The sequence below is a fragment of the Molothrus aeneus genome, chromosome Z (genome assembly GCF_037042795.1).
Source record: "Molothrus aeneus isolate 106 chromosome Z, BPBGC_Maene_1.0, whole genome shotgun sequence".
Classification (NCBI taxonomy): domain Eukaryota; kingdom Metazoa; phylum Chordata; class Aves; order Passeriformes; family Icteridae; genus Molothrus; species Molothrus aeneus.
Window position 1 is genome coordinate 7534276 of NC_089680.1, and position 16295 is coordinate 7550570.

General features: G+C 42.3%; 1 protein-coding gene across 2 annotated transcripts in view; it reads right to left on the reverse strand.

Annotated features, from left to right (window-relative positions):
• FAM219A (family with sequence similarity 219 member A) overlaps window positions 1-16295 on the reverse strand; it is an 85091-nt gene that overhangs the window by 16283 nt on the left and 52513 nt on the right. For both annotated transcript variants that reach the window (XM_066568756.1, XM_066568755.1), the window contains exon 2: window positions 15192-15291. In XM_066568756.1, the coding sequence (XP_066424853.1) occupies window positions 15192-15291 (100 nt within the window). The remainder of the gene's footprint in view (window positions 1-15191; window positions 15292-16295) is intronic.

Here is a 16295-nt window from a genome sequence, read left to right on the forward strand (position 1 = left end):
ATGATGACAATTTTTAACACAGATCTGCAACATGACAAGTTTATGTCATGGTTTAGTATTTTAATGCTGATGTATTTCATGCTTTTTTGCCCTTTTTTGGTGGGACAGTAGTGCTCAGAAGAGGTTTGTTACCACAGGCTTCCAGCTGCTGGCATGTCCCTTCAGGCCTGAGGTTATGGCACTGCTACCCCAGCCCTGCTCACCACAGGCAGCCTCAAAGCAGAAAGGATGGGTGCTAAAGCACTGCTGGCTTGTGCAAGGTTTAACATTGCTTTTGGGGGCCTGTAAGTGGGAATTTAGGCAAAGGGGAGGCAGGTGTTAGCAAGACTGAATGTGAGCCCCCTTCTGTCATGCCACACACTACTGATCTTGCAAAGACTCATGCCTTTTGATTGGCAAATGGGCCCACCTCCTTCAAACAGCTGGCAGGGGAGGTTCCTGATTCTGCCTCCCAGCTGCCTGCTCTCAACACCATGGCACTAAATGAGGCTGCTGGCAATGCTGCACCTGCCACGTCCCTGCTATCTGACCCTCTCTCCTAAATGAACCACTGAGGCAGAAATGCTGGACATTTTTACCTGCCTCTTGAAAGGCCAGCTGTATGCACTGAAGGAAGGAAAAAAATCCCAGCTTGGATTTGCTTATCAAAAGACCATTAGCTAAGGACTTTCTAAAGCATTTCTAAAAGAAAAGGAAGGAGACATGCAAAAGCAATACAAGAATTATCATATTTTTGTACTCCTTGCATGCCTGGGTCAGGTATATGTTGGGCCACAGTGAGCACATGTTCAGCTTCACTTGGCACATTTGAGAGCTAAAATTGCCAACTGCATACAAACATAAGGTTTATTGTTGGACAGCTATCTATTTGGCTGCCTGACTGGAGCTGTGGTAAGATGAAAGGAACAACAGAGTTGTGAGAGTAGAAGAAAAGAGTAGAGAAACAGCCTGAGGGTGTCAGCAAGCAAGGCTTTATTGCAGTAGAGCTAAGGGACTAAGGAGTGTGCATAGAAGACACAGTTGCTTGCCTGAGGAAATTAAGAAAAAAGTTCCTACTGTGCATAAGGACTACAGGCATACCTAGAATGGTGGGTATTTCAGTGATGCAGAGTTCCTTTTAATTACAATTTCAGTTTGAATTATCTTTCAATAATTAAGATATACAACAGGCTTTAAACTTTTGTATATACAGAGACCTAAGCACAGTGAAAGTGGATTTAATTTAATGATGAAAAAGGGAAGTGAAGAGGGTCAAGATATAAAAAGGACTTTTTAAGGGTCAGGGACCTTATTAGGGGCTTTATAAGAAATGACTTGCCTTCTCTTCAGTCAGATTGTGCCACTGGGTGGACAGACAGATGAAGAAGAGATGATGGTGGGAAGATCCTGGCTGGTTGCTGATGGAGCAGGCAGAATGTGCAAGGAACAAAATCCTGCAGACTCCAATGTAAAGCAAAAGACATGACAGCAGGGAGGTATAACCTCAAGGCCTCCTGAGATTTTAGAGAGTCTTTGAAAAGATACAAGATTGCTTTGTGTTTCTTTTTGCTACGCATTCTCATAAAAGAATCTAATTTTCCATTCATAATCTGATTTGAATCAAGAACACAGGTTTCCATTGCCAATCAACTGTATGCAGGTTAACACCATCAACTGTTGTATTTTTTGCCTTATTATTTCTCTCCACACAAGCATCAGGAACTTTTAGGTCATACTGTATCTCAAATTACCCTGGGGACAGAAAACAAAGGTGTCAGGTTTATCTGTCCTTAAGACAACTTCACTTGTGAAGTGACATCAGAAACTCTGAATTGGAATGTCTGCAGGAGAGATGTCTGCAGAGAGTGGGACTGAGACACTGGGTCCCCTGAGGGAAGAAGTTCAAGTGCAGGGAGGATGGAGGAGCTGTGGTCTCTACACACAGACACATGCATGTTCAGTGACTCAAGTTTGGAATCTCTTTCTCTCACACTGTGCTGGAAGGAGCCTGGTTTTTGCCAAGACCCAGACAGAAACAGCGTTAACACTCAGCTTTCCGGACAGCCTCTCCACCCCACTGATGCTGGCACAGTCAGTGCTGAAAAAGGAAAAGCTGTGAGCAGAGAGAAAGCAGGGCAGAAAATATTCTCTGCTTTCTTTGAGGCTTCTAACAGCTGCATTTGTGAGGTGAATGGAAGGGTAATACCAGGCTTCAGGGAATAAAAAACCTTTAACTCCTCTTCAGCAGAGGTATGAAGGAAGCCCAGGGACTGACAGCCTTATCCTTCCCAGGGAAGGCACTTAAGCCAAAATCTGAGGGCACTGGGATCTGAGGAACTGGCTTAAACAGAGCTTCTCCTTGGGCAGTATGTGCACTGGGAGAAGGAGAGTAAGGATCATAATTTTCTGATCACTCAATAAACAATCCAGCAAAGCCATCTGATTGAGGAGACACGTCCTGACTTGGAACTCATAGGGATAAAAATGAGAACAAACAGAAAAGGAACTCAAAGTAGCAATTTTCTATCTCCTGCATCTGTTCCCTGGGTGCCTGAAGTCATATTGACTCAGCCTGATGACAGAAACAAGGTTTCTTCCTGCCAGGTCTCCAGGGTCCACTAAAAAATAAAGGAAAGCAAGCTGCATCTCCTCCCCTGACCACACTATGACAAAGCTGTCAGAACAGCTCTGACAGTATCACGCCTGCAGCAATGTCTGGTGAAAAAGCCACAGAGAGCCATTGCTCTTCTACAGTCCTCTGGAGAGAACTGTACTGGAAAACGGAGCCAGAAAGTATTTTCTTCTGTGAATTTAATTTATTTCATGCTTAAAAGCAGTGAATTGGAATAAACAAGACCTCCAACAAAGTGTCCCTGCTTTGTCTGTTCTGGAGAGGGTGCTTTGTAGTGGCAAATTCCAGTAACATGGAGAGGTAAATTTGGGGGTTAAATCTAACAAACTTTGCTCACTGGAAAGGCCTCAGTGGTAAGGAAAAAGACTGTGGTTTTTGTACTTAACTTGCAGTGTTAAGTGCACTCTGCTAACTTTGGCTGACCTTGAGAAAAATAGTACTTAGGATTTACTGCTGACTTCATAACCTGATCATACGGAACAGACCTCATGAAGGTCAACCAACATCTAACAACAGTGCAAGGATCTGGGGATGTGAAGGAAAAGTCAAAGAAAATAGCACACGTCAGTGGTAGATAGTGCCCAGGGGGCACTTTCTGGAAGTCTCTGGGGACCACTTGAAAACAATTGGGTAACTTCAACACTGCTGGACTGGCAGAGGGACCTGTATGTAGCAGACCCCAGAGGCTTTGAAGGACTGTCCTGAATAATCTTTTTTTTTTTTAGTAATATCAGTTTACAAATCATGTACTCCTGAGTTTTAGTTTTTAGGACCTCAAATATTCTCTGTTTAATTTTTCACAATTCTGTGATCCTGCCTCTGAATTATAGAGCTGGTCTGTGAGGTCTGGCAAGTTGTTCTTTTGTAGCATCCTGCCTTTGAAAAGTTTTAGTATTGTTCTGTAACCTTGGTAATGTTTTGTTTGAACAAACAACTTCGTTCTGAACTCTTGGACCATGAGGGAGTATTTATTTTTTCTGCACATCAGTTTGCTGCAGACCAACATTCACTTTTTCCCAAGGCAACCTCCATACATTTAACAGTCTTGAACACCTGCCCGCTGCCTCCACTCCTGCCCTAAAATCTTCTCAAGAAGATCAAAATAGTGCTTTTCACATTAAAATAGTCAACCTCGCCCTCCAGGATGGATTTTAATCTTCTTTGATTCAAATCCATTCCCTCATTCTACAGGGAAAAAACCATGGAATTCATAAAGGAAGAAATGTGGGATGGGATGACTCATTTGCTTTTGTTTTATTCTGTGTCTTCCATTATTTGTGGCATGCAGCAGGTAGGGATCTGTGTGTGACAACCAGCCTCTGGGTCATGATCTCTTTCTGCAAATCCTCTTAAAAATCCAAACCACAGATGAAAAGAATCCTTCTGCCAATCTAAGATAAAAGTGTCTTTCCCAAAGGCTAGCTGAGACATGACCAACACCAAGAAGAGCTCAAATTCGTCTAAAAAATGGAGATGTTGCAGAGCCACCTTGGTAGCTGCTTGACTGTCACCTCACACAAACACATGCACAAACACTTTAATTTGGTTCTGCTTTGTACACTCTGTTAGTGCCCTGTGCTAATGCCCCAATGTTTTGCTAGGACACAGTAGGTAGAAGAAATCAGCTGCTTGCTCATATTACAAAATCATTCAGCACTAAGGAATGCAAGTTAGGAAACATATCTGTAAAAGAACCAATCTCCTTGTCTCTGCACTGGAATCAGTAAGACATACAAGCAAAAGAGAAAATTAGTTTTAACATGTTTTTAAAATCAATCAAGAAAGTTTGGTGAATTAAAGAGAAAGAAAAAGCAGTAATTAAAACTTAAAAAGAACATTCATAATGAAGTGAAAATCAAGCAGCAGTTGTGTTTTTCTTGTTTACCAGGGGACATATCAGAAGACTGCTTTATGCCAGTTCATGCAAGTCACCTAAATCTACCTCTGCAAATCCAGCTGTGGTTATGCTAGGAATCCAAAGGTCTAACTAGACAAAATGTTTTTGGTTTTTTTTGTTTGTTTGTTTGTTTTGTTTGTTCATTTTGGTAATGAACAGAAAGTATATGACATCTCAAAAAAACAACCTGGAGTCCTAACCAGAAGCAGGATCACCGTTTTCTAGTTCTGCTCAAAGCAGCATCAGCTATGGGATCAGACTGGGCTGCTCAGAGCTTTATTCAGTCAGATTTTCAAAACCTTCAGGGTTGAAGATGGCACGATCTCCCCAGGATACATTTTTCATGCTTGACTGTCCTCATGGTGAAAAAGGATTTCTGTAAGGTGAGAAAAGTAACAGGCTGGGAATGAAGTACCCACTGATGCTCCAGACAATTTACTCCCAGCTCAGGCATGATGCTATCATTCCTCAATAGCACAGAGGAAGTTTCACATGGAGCTTTTCCTCAGAACTCCAAAGTCCTGGTCATGTCCCATTGGATGGTCATAACCAGGTAAATGCAAACAACTGTCACGGTGCTTTGCTTCTTTAGCCCTGCCCTTTTCCTGTTCTCTATCTGCCCTGCTTTGAAGCAGAGATTACAGCCTAGTTCTAGGTCAGATGAATGTGCTGTAGAGGGTTCAATTCATTTGGTCAAGACTCAGAGCAGTCACAGCCTTCTCTAATCATGACCCCAATTTCCAGGGAGATGGGACCTCCCCAGTACCCAGGACTGTTTAACTGCAGATGGAAAAAAGCACAGTGCCAACAAAGGAGCTAAGATCATCTCCTTTCGTTGATCTACCTGTTCCAATGAAGGACAGGAAACCCAAAGGACCCAAAGTCAAATTCAAGGACTGTGGTGTATTGTAGCTTTTCTGCACACAGGTAAATGTGAGTCAGCTATGTGAGCTTGGAGGAAACATGACATCTGCCTGCACAGAAATAACTATGTCAAAGTTTTGCTTTCACATTTTCCTTCAACCCCTGCCCTACAGATCAGAGGCTGCATAAAGCCACTCTTCAACCTGGGAGCTGAAGCATTCAGGCAGAAAAAGAAACTGAACTTGAGTCTTTCCTGTTCTGGCTGAAAATCAGTAGCTAAAAAAGGCATAGGTGCTTTGTGACATGAGTCTTCCAGACTTTTTACAGTCCAAACCACCTTGTGAATTAGACATGAATTTGTGAAGAATTCTGGAGTCATCAGTTATAAGTTCTTTTAGTCAACTTAAAAAAAAAAGCGCTATGATTTACTAGGGAGTCTTAAGTCCAGGATATTTTTCTTTTAAAAAATGAAAGCAAACCTGAAAATTCAAATTTTAAAGGCAGCCTCCATCATGGACTCAAACTACCCATGCTTGATAGCATCACTTTAAATATTTAGTATGCTTGCCCTGTTCAAGACACACTTTTAGCAGTGTAATTTATTATGTCAAACACGGTTTCTCAGATGAACTTATACAAAGTACAATTGTCTCACTTGTACTTTTCATCTGTTCTGTCAATTTTCTAGTTCTAGAACCAGTATTTAAAGTAATTAATAGAAAATATTTCCCTTTTTTTGAAAAACAGCTCTTACTTTCAGGCAGGGTAAGTGATTGGGAACAGAGAGGGGCTGTTTTCTGGCACCTGTGAGACTTGGGAGCTGAGTTGCAGCCAAGGGGCTGCCAGCAGCCCACAGCTCTGAAACACCTGGTGTGATTAAACCTTCTTCTCACAGCCAGCTCACAGTTTAATCATGGCAGAAAGCAGTTTAAAACTCATGAGCTTCAGACTAGTGAGCTAGACAGAACTGCATCATTCCTCCAGAACACATTGGCAACTACTGACTTGATTATACCGATTTCACAGTTGTGATCAAAAAAAGAGGGTATGTGGGTTCTGTGGAAAAAGCAGGGATTGCCTTCCATTTAGTGCAGAATGCAGAAAAGAAATCAAAGTTATATCAAAAAACGAGATGGTTTTGGGTTTACAGTAGAGTTGTCTTAAAGCCCTGTAGAGGATTTATTTTATTGTGCTATAAACAGTGTTACTTTATGAGACAAAGGGTTGGAACACTCACAAAGACTTAGGCTGAATCAATTCAAGTTTCTGTCATGGTAAGCAGCAAGAGGGATAAAAAAGGCAGAGAGCTAAGGAAAATAAAATTTGGTCAGAGTTCATAGATGAAAGGGACATGAAGAGGAAGGCAGGCAGGAGTCACTGAGAAAAATGGCTCAGCTGTGTAGTCTCTAAAAGTGAGATGTGTGATTTCACTGATGCAGAAAGTGGGAGGAAGCCTGGGAGAGGAACAGTTCGCAAAGCAGTGTGGAGACAACAGGAGTCTACTACTAGTAGGAGGTAGACACAAACAGATCACAATTATTACACAGGTTGGAGATGATTATTTGACAAAGACTTGGATCCATCTGCCAAGAATGTATGTATTACCCCTCCTTTCCACTTGTAACTGGACCTGGAAAAAGCATTTTGTCTATGGGGCATGTTTCCTAAAAGTCAGTTTAGAAAGAGGGTTTGGACAATGCTCAAACATTTTCAAATTTGATCAACAATTCCTGCTTTTCCTTCTGGAAGATGTTTCAAAAAGGATACCACAGCTATTTTGCACAGTACCAGGTTGCAAAGTCTCATTTCCATGAGTGATGCAGAAAAGCATACCCTCAGCACAAGCTACTCAGCCATGATGCAGGCACCACTTAAAGCTTTTTGAATGATAGTTGTGTTTAACAACTAGAGAAATGGGATCAGACTGTCCAATTACTGCAGTGACTTTTTTCTTAAATAAAATTTTATCATAGTAAATATATGGCATCTGTAAAAATAGGTTTATTTTTCTTCAGTGGCCCTGCTTTATAGAGCATGACTGCCAAGCGGAACAAGGAAAGAGCTGTGCGAAAAGACGGAGGTCTGAAAGAAACAGACAGATGCCAAATGACTTTCTACACATGGCACAGTAGGAAGGCTGTGGTCTTTCCTGGAGAGGCCACTGCCCTATTCCTGTCAGGAGTGAAGTGATTGTCAGGACTCTGAAGGTTCAGAGGCCTTTCTGCACAATTAGTCCTGCTATCCTCACTACAGCTTAATTATCACTCCTAAAGATTCTCCATAAAGCAGTGGTGTTGGTTGGTGTAAGAGGCTGAGACACTGACAACAGCTGAAGCTGTTGAGTTGCTTCTACCAATCTAACCTAGAAAACATGTGTCCAGCACAGGCCCCTACTGCTCCATGTCTTCAACCAGCTCTCCTTCCATGAAGAAATACAGAGTGGTTTCTTCTGTGCTGCCTCCTGCCTTTGGGAATTACTCCTCCCTAGACCTCTAGACCAAAACTGATGGACATAATGAAATGTGGCTGTTGCTGACTGGCCAACAACTGTCCTTTGTTGCTGCTGCAACAAACATTTCTTGTGGCACATCTCCCTGCCTGCCACCTTAGAGCTGGGCCTTTCAGGCCCTTTTGCTGCACCACGGCTGGGTCTGGAAAAATGGGGCTCTGCTGTGCACTGCTGGATGTAACACTGTCTGCTCTGCCTGGAACAAAGCCTGGGGTCAGAAGAAGGGTTCCTTGGGTGTACCTCTGCTCATGCTCAGGTGAGGTCTGCATCCAGGACCACCAGGGTACCCTCACCTAACAAGGACTCTACTACTGACAGGACACGTGATATGGATGACATCCTTGTCTTTTCTGCTGTGGCACACCAAGGTTTCTGTGTTTTTATGAATTCTGAGTCTCCAAAGAATCCTTTAATATCTCAGAGAAGCAACATGAAGTTTTCAGGTTGCTATGAACATATCCTCTGTCCATAAGGATAGCAGCTAAAAACCAAGAATTGCAGTGAACTTACTGTACCAGGACATGCTCCTCCCCTTTGAGAAGTGTATGTTATCTCTGTTTCGTAGAGCTTGATCTGCTGATGGAGCATTTTAGTCCCCACATTCAATAAGCAGACAGTAACCTTTCCCTGTTAAGAGCTGAGAGTGCAGCACAGAGAAGACAAAATGGGAGCCCACATCACATGAAAATCAGAACAAATTCAATTAACCATCAAGCACAGTTTAAGGCTCATCATTAATCAATCAAACACATTAAATAAATGCATCACCCAACACCGTCTGTAGATGCTGTGGTCTCTTCTGGAGCCAATTTACATTAATTACACTGGGCTATACTTGCTTCTCTCAACTGCTAGGCAGGAACTCATCTACTTTTGGAGACATCAGAAGGAACTACAGAAATAGTAACACCTGTGTAATTCAGAACTGGGGAAATGTTACACTGTGGTGGAATAGGTGGAACCTATATTTAAGGACACAGGACTTTGAGGAGCCAGAATATAGTATTACTGCCCTTTTCTGAGTTGATTTTTTTGAAGATACCAACATCTGAGCAGGCAGCCTTATCATCTCAACTGCTGTTCATCTTTTTAATGTCAGGAACAAACTGTAAATCACCTCTGAGGACCTCTTTCTTTTAAACCAGTTCTCTACATGCTTCACAGGAAACAGTGATGAGAGTAACATGTACTTGTGTAATGAGACCTCTGAACAGACCACTGTGTGGTGCTGCCTGCTGGGGTTAGGCTTTGCTAGACCAGGTACTTTTTACTGTCATCACTACTTACTTCTTTAACTGATTTTTTTTTCTCATGTCCATCAGAGAATCTCAATAATTTGCTCAGTTTGGTTTTCTTCACAACCTTCTGAGCTGCTTCTCATATTGAGGTGATTTGACTGTGGTGGGTCAGACATAGAAGAGAACCTATAATTTGCAGTTCTGGGTTTCCCCTTCAGGCATAAAACCCCCATTCAGACTCTGGATGTTTTGGCCCATTCTCAATACAAAATAAAATAATATCTTCAGGATTAGCTCTCCTTCCTATACGATCAGACTGCAAGTAGCATAAAAATATGGACTGGCTAAAGAATAGCCAGGTAACACCCCAAAATTATCCACTTACATTACAGCTTCCTTCTTCACAACTTTCTACCTGAAGGAGTATTAGCCAAGTGTGGTCTGTGCAACACAAGATGTGAGTGGGTGTGAGCCACTTGGCTCGTGATGTGTGTTGGTACCCAGGAATGTGTCATGGGAGAAGTGCACATACTGTGGAGGGCTAGGCAAGGCCAGCCAAGCCCTGGTGCAGTGGCATAACAAATCAAGCAAAATTACAGTGATACGAAAAACCAGGTCATTTGGTGAATCTCATGCCACATCATTCCCATATGCATATGCTCATGCTCTGCTCCTGGGGTTTGCTGACTGGAACCTCTCTTCCCTCTGTCTCACTCTCTCACACATTCCCTCCTGCCTGGATGTCTCTGCTGAAATCCAGTGATTGCTTTGTTACAGTTTGTCAGAATGGCTTTACTCCTTACCCAAGCCTGTCTCAGGCACCTCTTCCTTTCTGCCCCTCTACTTCTTTTCTAACTAATCTGCAATAATATGCCTGTCAGAACGGGTTTTCTGCCCTCATCTTTGCAGCTCTGTCGGTAGACAGCCCTACTAGCCTTAATGTGATGCAGCTGCTCACTCTCTCAGAAAGAGCCTGGAAATATCCTACAGGAAGGATGCTACCATAAATCTGTGTATTTCTCTTATAAATGGAAAGAGTAATAAGAGATGAAAAAATGTTTAAATAAATTCCTCTCAAGCTCCACGAGCCTTCTGAGTAGTGGGCTGCACTACTGTCCTCATGGAGAAAATCAATAGCAGTGCTGCATTGCTCCTGCTCTCTGGCTTCCACCTCGCCCTTCCCCCTGCACACTGCACGGACTGTGTTCAAGGAAATGGGTGCTCCCAGGGGAGCAAAATGGCTTTTTGCACTTAAGGTAATGATGTCACTTGAGGTCGCCATGCAAACAGTTATGGATATGAAAATCTGCAGTTCTGTCAACAGAGCTGGAACCTGGGGACCTAGCTTTACAGTTGGAGCCTTTTTATAAAATGTTTCCCTAATTTACCTACAGAGCATCTTCCCAGAAACAACAGCTGCTGTACCTAATTAGCATTAATCACCTTGTTACAGAAGAGCAACTGGGAATAGTACAGTACTTGAAATACTGACAAAATGATACACTAATGGCATTGATCTGTCCAGTCTACTTCAACTTCCCCTTTATTATTCTATTTTCTGTATGAAAAGCTTCAGAAGGCACAAGTTTTGGAGCAGACTGGGAAGTGATGATGCAGAAAAGGAGCCACAGATGGAGGCAGATACAGAGCCTTTTAGCCTACATAAGATGCTCACTGCTGGCTCTGTCTGTGACTGCACTTCCCAGCTCTGCATCTTGACCTGAGGCAAAAGTAGACCTGGAAGGGGATCTCTGAGCACTGCATCCTTTTGGGCAGCACTAGGAGAGGTTGCTCTGCTGTGTGCTTTGTGGCTCTTCAATAGAGAGTTTTAAGACAAGCTCTGAACACACACCCCACCCCAGGGGAAGGGGTAAAACACCTACACCAATTGAAAGATTAATCTCAGAAGCCACATGGGGCAGTCTGTTGTTTACTAGGATCAGAGACCTTCTGTAAAGTTTCAGCCAGAAATGCACCAATTTTGTTAAGTTGAACCCTGAGGGCTTTGTAGTTCTGACTGATACTCCTGGTACTATTCCTCTCTGACCACAGAGCAATTCAGTATCTGTCATGAATACACTGCAGCAGGCTGGAAGGCAGGAGCTAACAATACAGACATGCCATCAGCCTCTGTCCCGTGATAGATTATATCCTCTGTTCACTTCAATCTCCACCAAGATGGGGCTCAGTCACGAATTAGTTTTGTCCAAGTCAGACACACCAGGGAACACCATTTTCTATGTCCTTGTGACAGTGTTTCTGCTGCTTTTTAACCCTATCAGCTCTGCTTGGTCTAAGTGAACAGCATTCCAGTAACATCCTTGAGGTGTGATTCAGTTTCTTTAGCATAGACATTCAATTTTCACAAACTTTTATGGGCCCTTTGAGGAACCTTCCAAAAACGGTGCCTTATTCCCTATCCAATCCAAGGAGGGGAGGTGCTTACACCTAAGGCCAGAGGCACCTTGGAGGGCTGAAGGCTGCTGTCAGTGTCTCTGCCTCTCTCCTACATGTTCATCTGCACACAGGCATGCAGGACATTTACTGCCAGGCTCCCAGCGTGGTGGATGTGCTGATGAGCACAATCCCTCATCCCACCTGTTGCCTGTTTTACAGCACTCCAACCAATTTCCACACTGCCCATTCTGTTTTAACACAAACTAATGTCATGACTGCTAGGAAAGACAGACACAGACTGTCTGGGTAGGGATTTCAGACCAGAAAAGGGAAATTAAAAATGCAAAATAGAAAAGCAGATGGCATAAGCTTCATTAAAATAATATCTCATCTCCTGGGAATGCTAGGAGGATCTGTTGCCTTCCAGTGGATGTGGTGCCCTGAGATTTACACTTGGGAATTATTCTATTCCTCTCTCCCTCCTTATCATAACTCTCCTCTGCTTTCAAAAGGCTTGTGGTATGTGCTCCATCTGGATATGGCTCCTAATAAGGATGTGCTGGAGACATCTCCTAAGCACTAATGTACACCCAGCCCCCAACCCTTGCTGTCAGGCGTCTCCTTATCAATGATCTGAAAGAAAGAAAGAAGCAAGGCTGAGCATAGCAGCTCCGGATAGAAAGACAAAGTGGGAGTGCTAGAAAAGTGACAAATACATAATTGATATGGATACAGTATCAATAAAGGTTGAAAATGATGACCTGTGTGAACTCAGAGATCTTATTTCCCCTTGCTGCGAGGTTCTTTCCTTGATGTGGCCCTAGCATCAAGCACTATTCCATTTATGAAGCAGGTGCAACCTTTAGGAAGTCACCAGAAATACAAGACACCCGTGAAGCTTTTCCTGTATCTAACTGACCCCCCTCAAGCAAACATGTAGCCAAACATATTTATTTAGAGGGGAAGAAACAACCAAGGAAAAGACCACTCAAGCAGCAGGTTAAATCTGCGTGCAGTATGTGCAGTTTTCATGCTCTTTCTGTCACACTTCAATCACTGCAGCGTCTGGAAGCAAAAGTTGTATTCATGCTGGGTTGGTATTTAATTGAGCTCACTTGAACCAAGCTTCCAGCAAGCACATACGACAGATTTACACACGAATCTTTGCAAACTGAAAAATGACATTTATCAACCTTCCATCAGAACATTTGACATTTGAACAATTGATTCTGATTTAACAGTGAAAAATGCCACCATCCATATGGAAAACCTGCAATAGGATTAAGCCCCTAGTTGCTACCATCCCCAACAATGGCTTTGCCAGATAAGCTATTAAAAATTTATGTACTACCTTAACTTTTTCTAGCCTTAAAGAGATTAAAAACAACCCTGACAAGTTCAATCCAGAAGGAACAAAAAAATCTAGTCAGAGGAATGGGGGCCAGAGCTGGGAGATGCACTGATTAAGCTTCTAAAAAATCGAAGAGGCTGGGCAGATTTTTAGAATAAGAGCAGCAGGAGCTGATGTGGATTAAAGGCATGTTACACTGGCCATAGACAATACTGTTAGTCTCATTTTGCCTCAGATAACCTAGAGCTCATCTGAGTATGGCTAAGAGTAGAGAGCCGGTCCAAGTGCCACTAGGTATGTGTTCACTTCATTAAAGAGGAACACTGTTTTCACAGAGATGTGTTGGGGCAGACTTCTCTCTGGAGAAAAGACAGGAAGATGCTTGTCAGCCTTCAGGGCAATTCCTCTTCAGCAGGTAGGTTTCACCCCCTGTTATCTTCATAAGCATACTGTGGTCAGCACTGAGTTCACTTGGCAGAAGCACCAAGGGGAAAGGAGGTCCTGGCAACAGTGTGCCTCTACTACAAAAACTGCTCAAACACTTCCAGTACCTCCCTTTGACTCTTCTTGCCACTCAGCACTGGCTAAATGAAAGAGAATACTTCCTATGTGGGAAAGCAGAAGTTCTGGCAGAAAGAGCTAATAATTCTCCTCTATCTGATTCCTGGAAAAAAGCTGTTAAGTTCTGCAGAAGTGTGACTGTGGCCTGTTTTCATGTATTAGTCCATTTCAATAATAGTAACCTTACAATCAACTGATGTAGTCATCCCCAGTTGATAAATGTCAGCTTACAGGACAGTGAGTTTCTCCTGTCCTATTCTTCTCATTTCTATTATTCCAGTTTTCATGTTTTTTTCCTCTATGCTATTTCGGAGTCTTTATCATACTTATTCCTCCCAAATATGCTCCACTAAATTTTCTCTGCCGACTCCTGCTTTTTATGTAAAAGTCATTAATGAACATATACACAAAATGGCTGTTGGAGAACTTCATTAGTAATGTCCTTTCTTCTGATACTTTCTCCTTCAACACTACCTGATGCGTATTGACTTCTCAAGTTTCTCATTCTAACAGCTTTATTTATAATACTGAGATTGGTTAAAGATCTACCTCAAATTACTCTTCCATTTAATTTGTATGAATTGAACTTCTTTACCTTGAATCCAAATCTATTTTCGATGATCCTAGAATGGTGTCATGACTTACCAAAGCCAAGTCTAAAAAAACACCATTTCCTGTCAGGTTAGTGAATCTCAGGAGGATACTTCATTTCGTAGAAAGTCAAAAATATTGCAGACTTACCAATAATAGCATCAATTGCTCTCTAACCTGTTCCCTGGTGTTAAATTATCCAAAACAACTACTGCAGTAGTAATTATCTGTCTAGTAACATTAAAGAACTATCTTGGCAGCGAAAAAGGATCCTGGTGGCATATGGCATGCTGGCAGTAATAATCTTTTACCAAACTATGAATTGCGCTGTCATTAACACACACTGCTGCTCCCTGCCTTTTCCTGAAAAGCAGCCACTGTTTCAGAGTATTCATGACTTGCATAACCACCCTCAATCAGCAGCATCCTCTCAACGTTACTTGCTCTGATGTGAAGGACAGCCAGGGGACTCCTTCCTGCTCCTACTGGGAAATTTTCCACATTTAGCTTTCCATTTTTTTTTAGCAAAAAGCACACTGTTCCTTTGGCTTGTCTGTCATCAGGTTCTTGAAGCTGTGTGGCTAAATAGCTGCTCAGGTTTTGGAGGCAGACAGGCATGTGTGGATTGCTCTTGTAAGCATTAGCCTTGAAAGGAAGCAGGGTCTTGTAGTAACAGGACGATTCTGCTTCCAGAATTAAAAAATATTGCTCAGAAATAGATGAGTATTTGTGTGGGAACCTTTATGGACTTAAAAGTCCTTCATCTCGCAGTAAAGCAGCTCTTTTTCTGGTAGTGTCTCAACTCCCTGATCCTTTCCCTTTTGTTGCAACTATTCTGTCTTCTCTTCTTCTTACAGTCCCTCCATATTATCTTCATTCTCTATTTGGCCAAGCCTTGATCTCAGCTTAATAGAAAACCTGTAGGTTTAAAAGAACCATCCCTTGCTTTTAAGGCATTGCTTCCTTTCTTTACCACATCCATGGATACAGGGGCTTTACATGTTTGTAGGTCAGTTCCCTGAATCACAGCAGCAGAATTACAATGATAAAACTGCTCTGTGAACTGCTTGAGCCTTGATGGCCTGCTCAGCCACATGCACAGAGATCTGCATATGATCCTGTCTTTCCGGCCTTGGATTCAGCCTTTTCACTCTCCATCAGCACAGACTCACCTAATTTCACTTGTAGTGGAGATGGCTTATAGTTCATGGCTACAGTCTCCCCCTCTCTCGTATCACAATCTCTGTCCGAAATAGCTGCAGCTGTTGGATCCTGTTAAGAAAGAACAGAAACAAAACAGAAAGGTTTAGCTGATAGTTCTGCAGCTTCTTCTCTGAGTGGCTATTAGGTGACTCCACTCCCTTCACATTCAGAGCGAGCAAAGAACATGCCAGTGTTTTGAACACTGATACCCACGGGCAAAACACAGAACTTTGGAAGCACATTTATTATGTTAAAAGTACCTCTGGAAATGCCAAATTTCAACATCAGGCTTATATGATGGATGATACCAGGAATATAATGTGGATGGTGGGTCACTAGTTTAAATTCAGCCTGGGCTGGCAGTTGTCCCAAATAATTTTCACATGATGACTCCTTGGGGTGTTGTATGAAACATGTTTACAGTTTCAGATGAATTCCAAGTAGACCACTCAACTTCAAATTTCATGGCTGACAGGAAAGATCTGTCAGCACAGTACCTTTCACTGTCACTAAAATTTCCCCCCTGGAAAACCAATCTCCCCAAACACTTTCTGCTCCAGCCTACTGGCAGACAACATGTATTGAACTCTGTGGTACAGCACATCAAAGAACTTGAGAGAGAAACAAACTACCAACTCAGACAGTTCTACTACTGATAAAAATAACTGAAGTCCTTTCACAGCAAACTGCAAACCTGTTGAACTCTCTCACTTAGCACCATAGTGCAAATTAAAACTAGTTTTCAAACATGTTCTAACTTCCATCTAGACGACAGAAATCAAATTGAACATGCAGATAGATAGATGTGTATTAAATTTGGGCATATCACAGTTAGAGATGCACAGGCAAAGCAAACATTCAGCATTAGGTCCAATACATGAACAAACCATCACTTGTGAGAAATCATACAAGGCATCATAAATTAAATACTAGAATACTATTTCAAACTATTGAATTGATATTGTCTCTCTCAGTTTCTGGAGTTTTTATTTGTACACAATTACATGTAAAATGCAACTCATCATTTGGCACTGACACCTGTATGCAAAGCAGAGTCACTGAGTTTCAAAGCA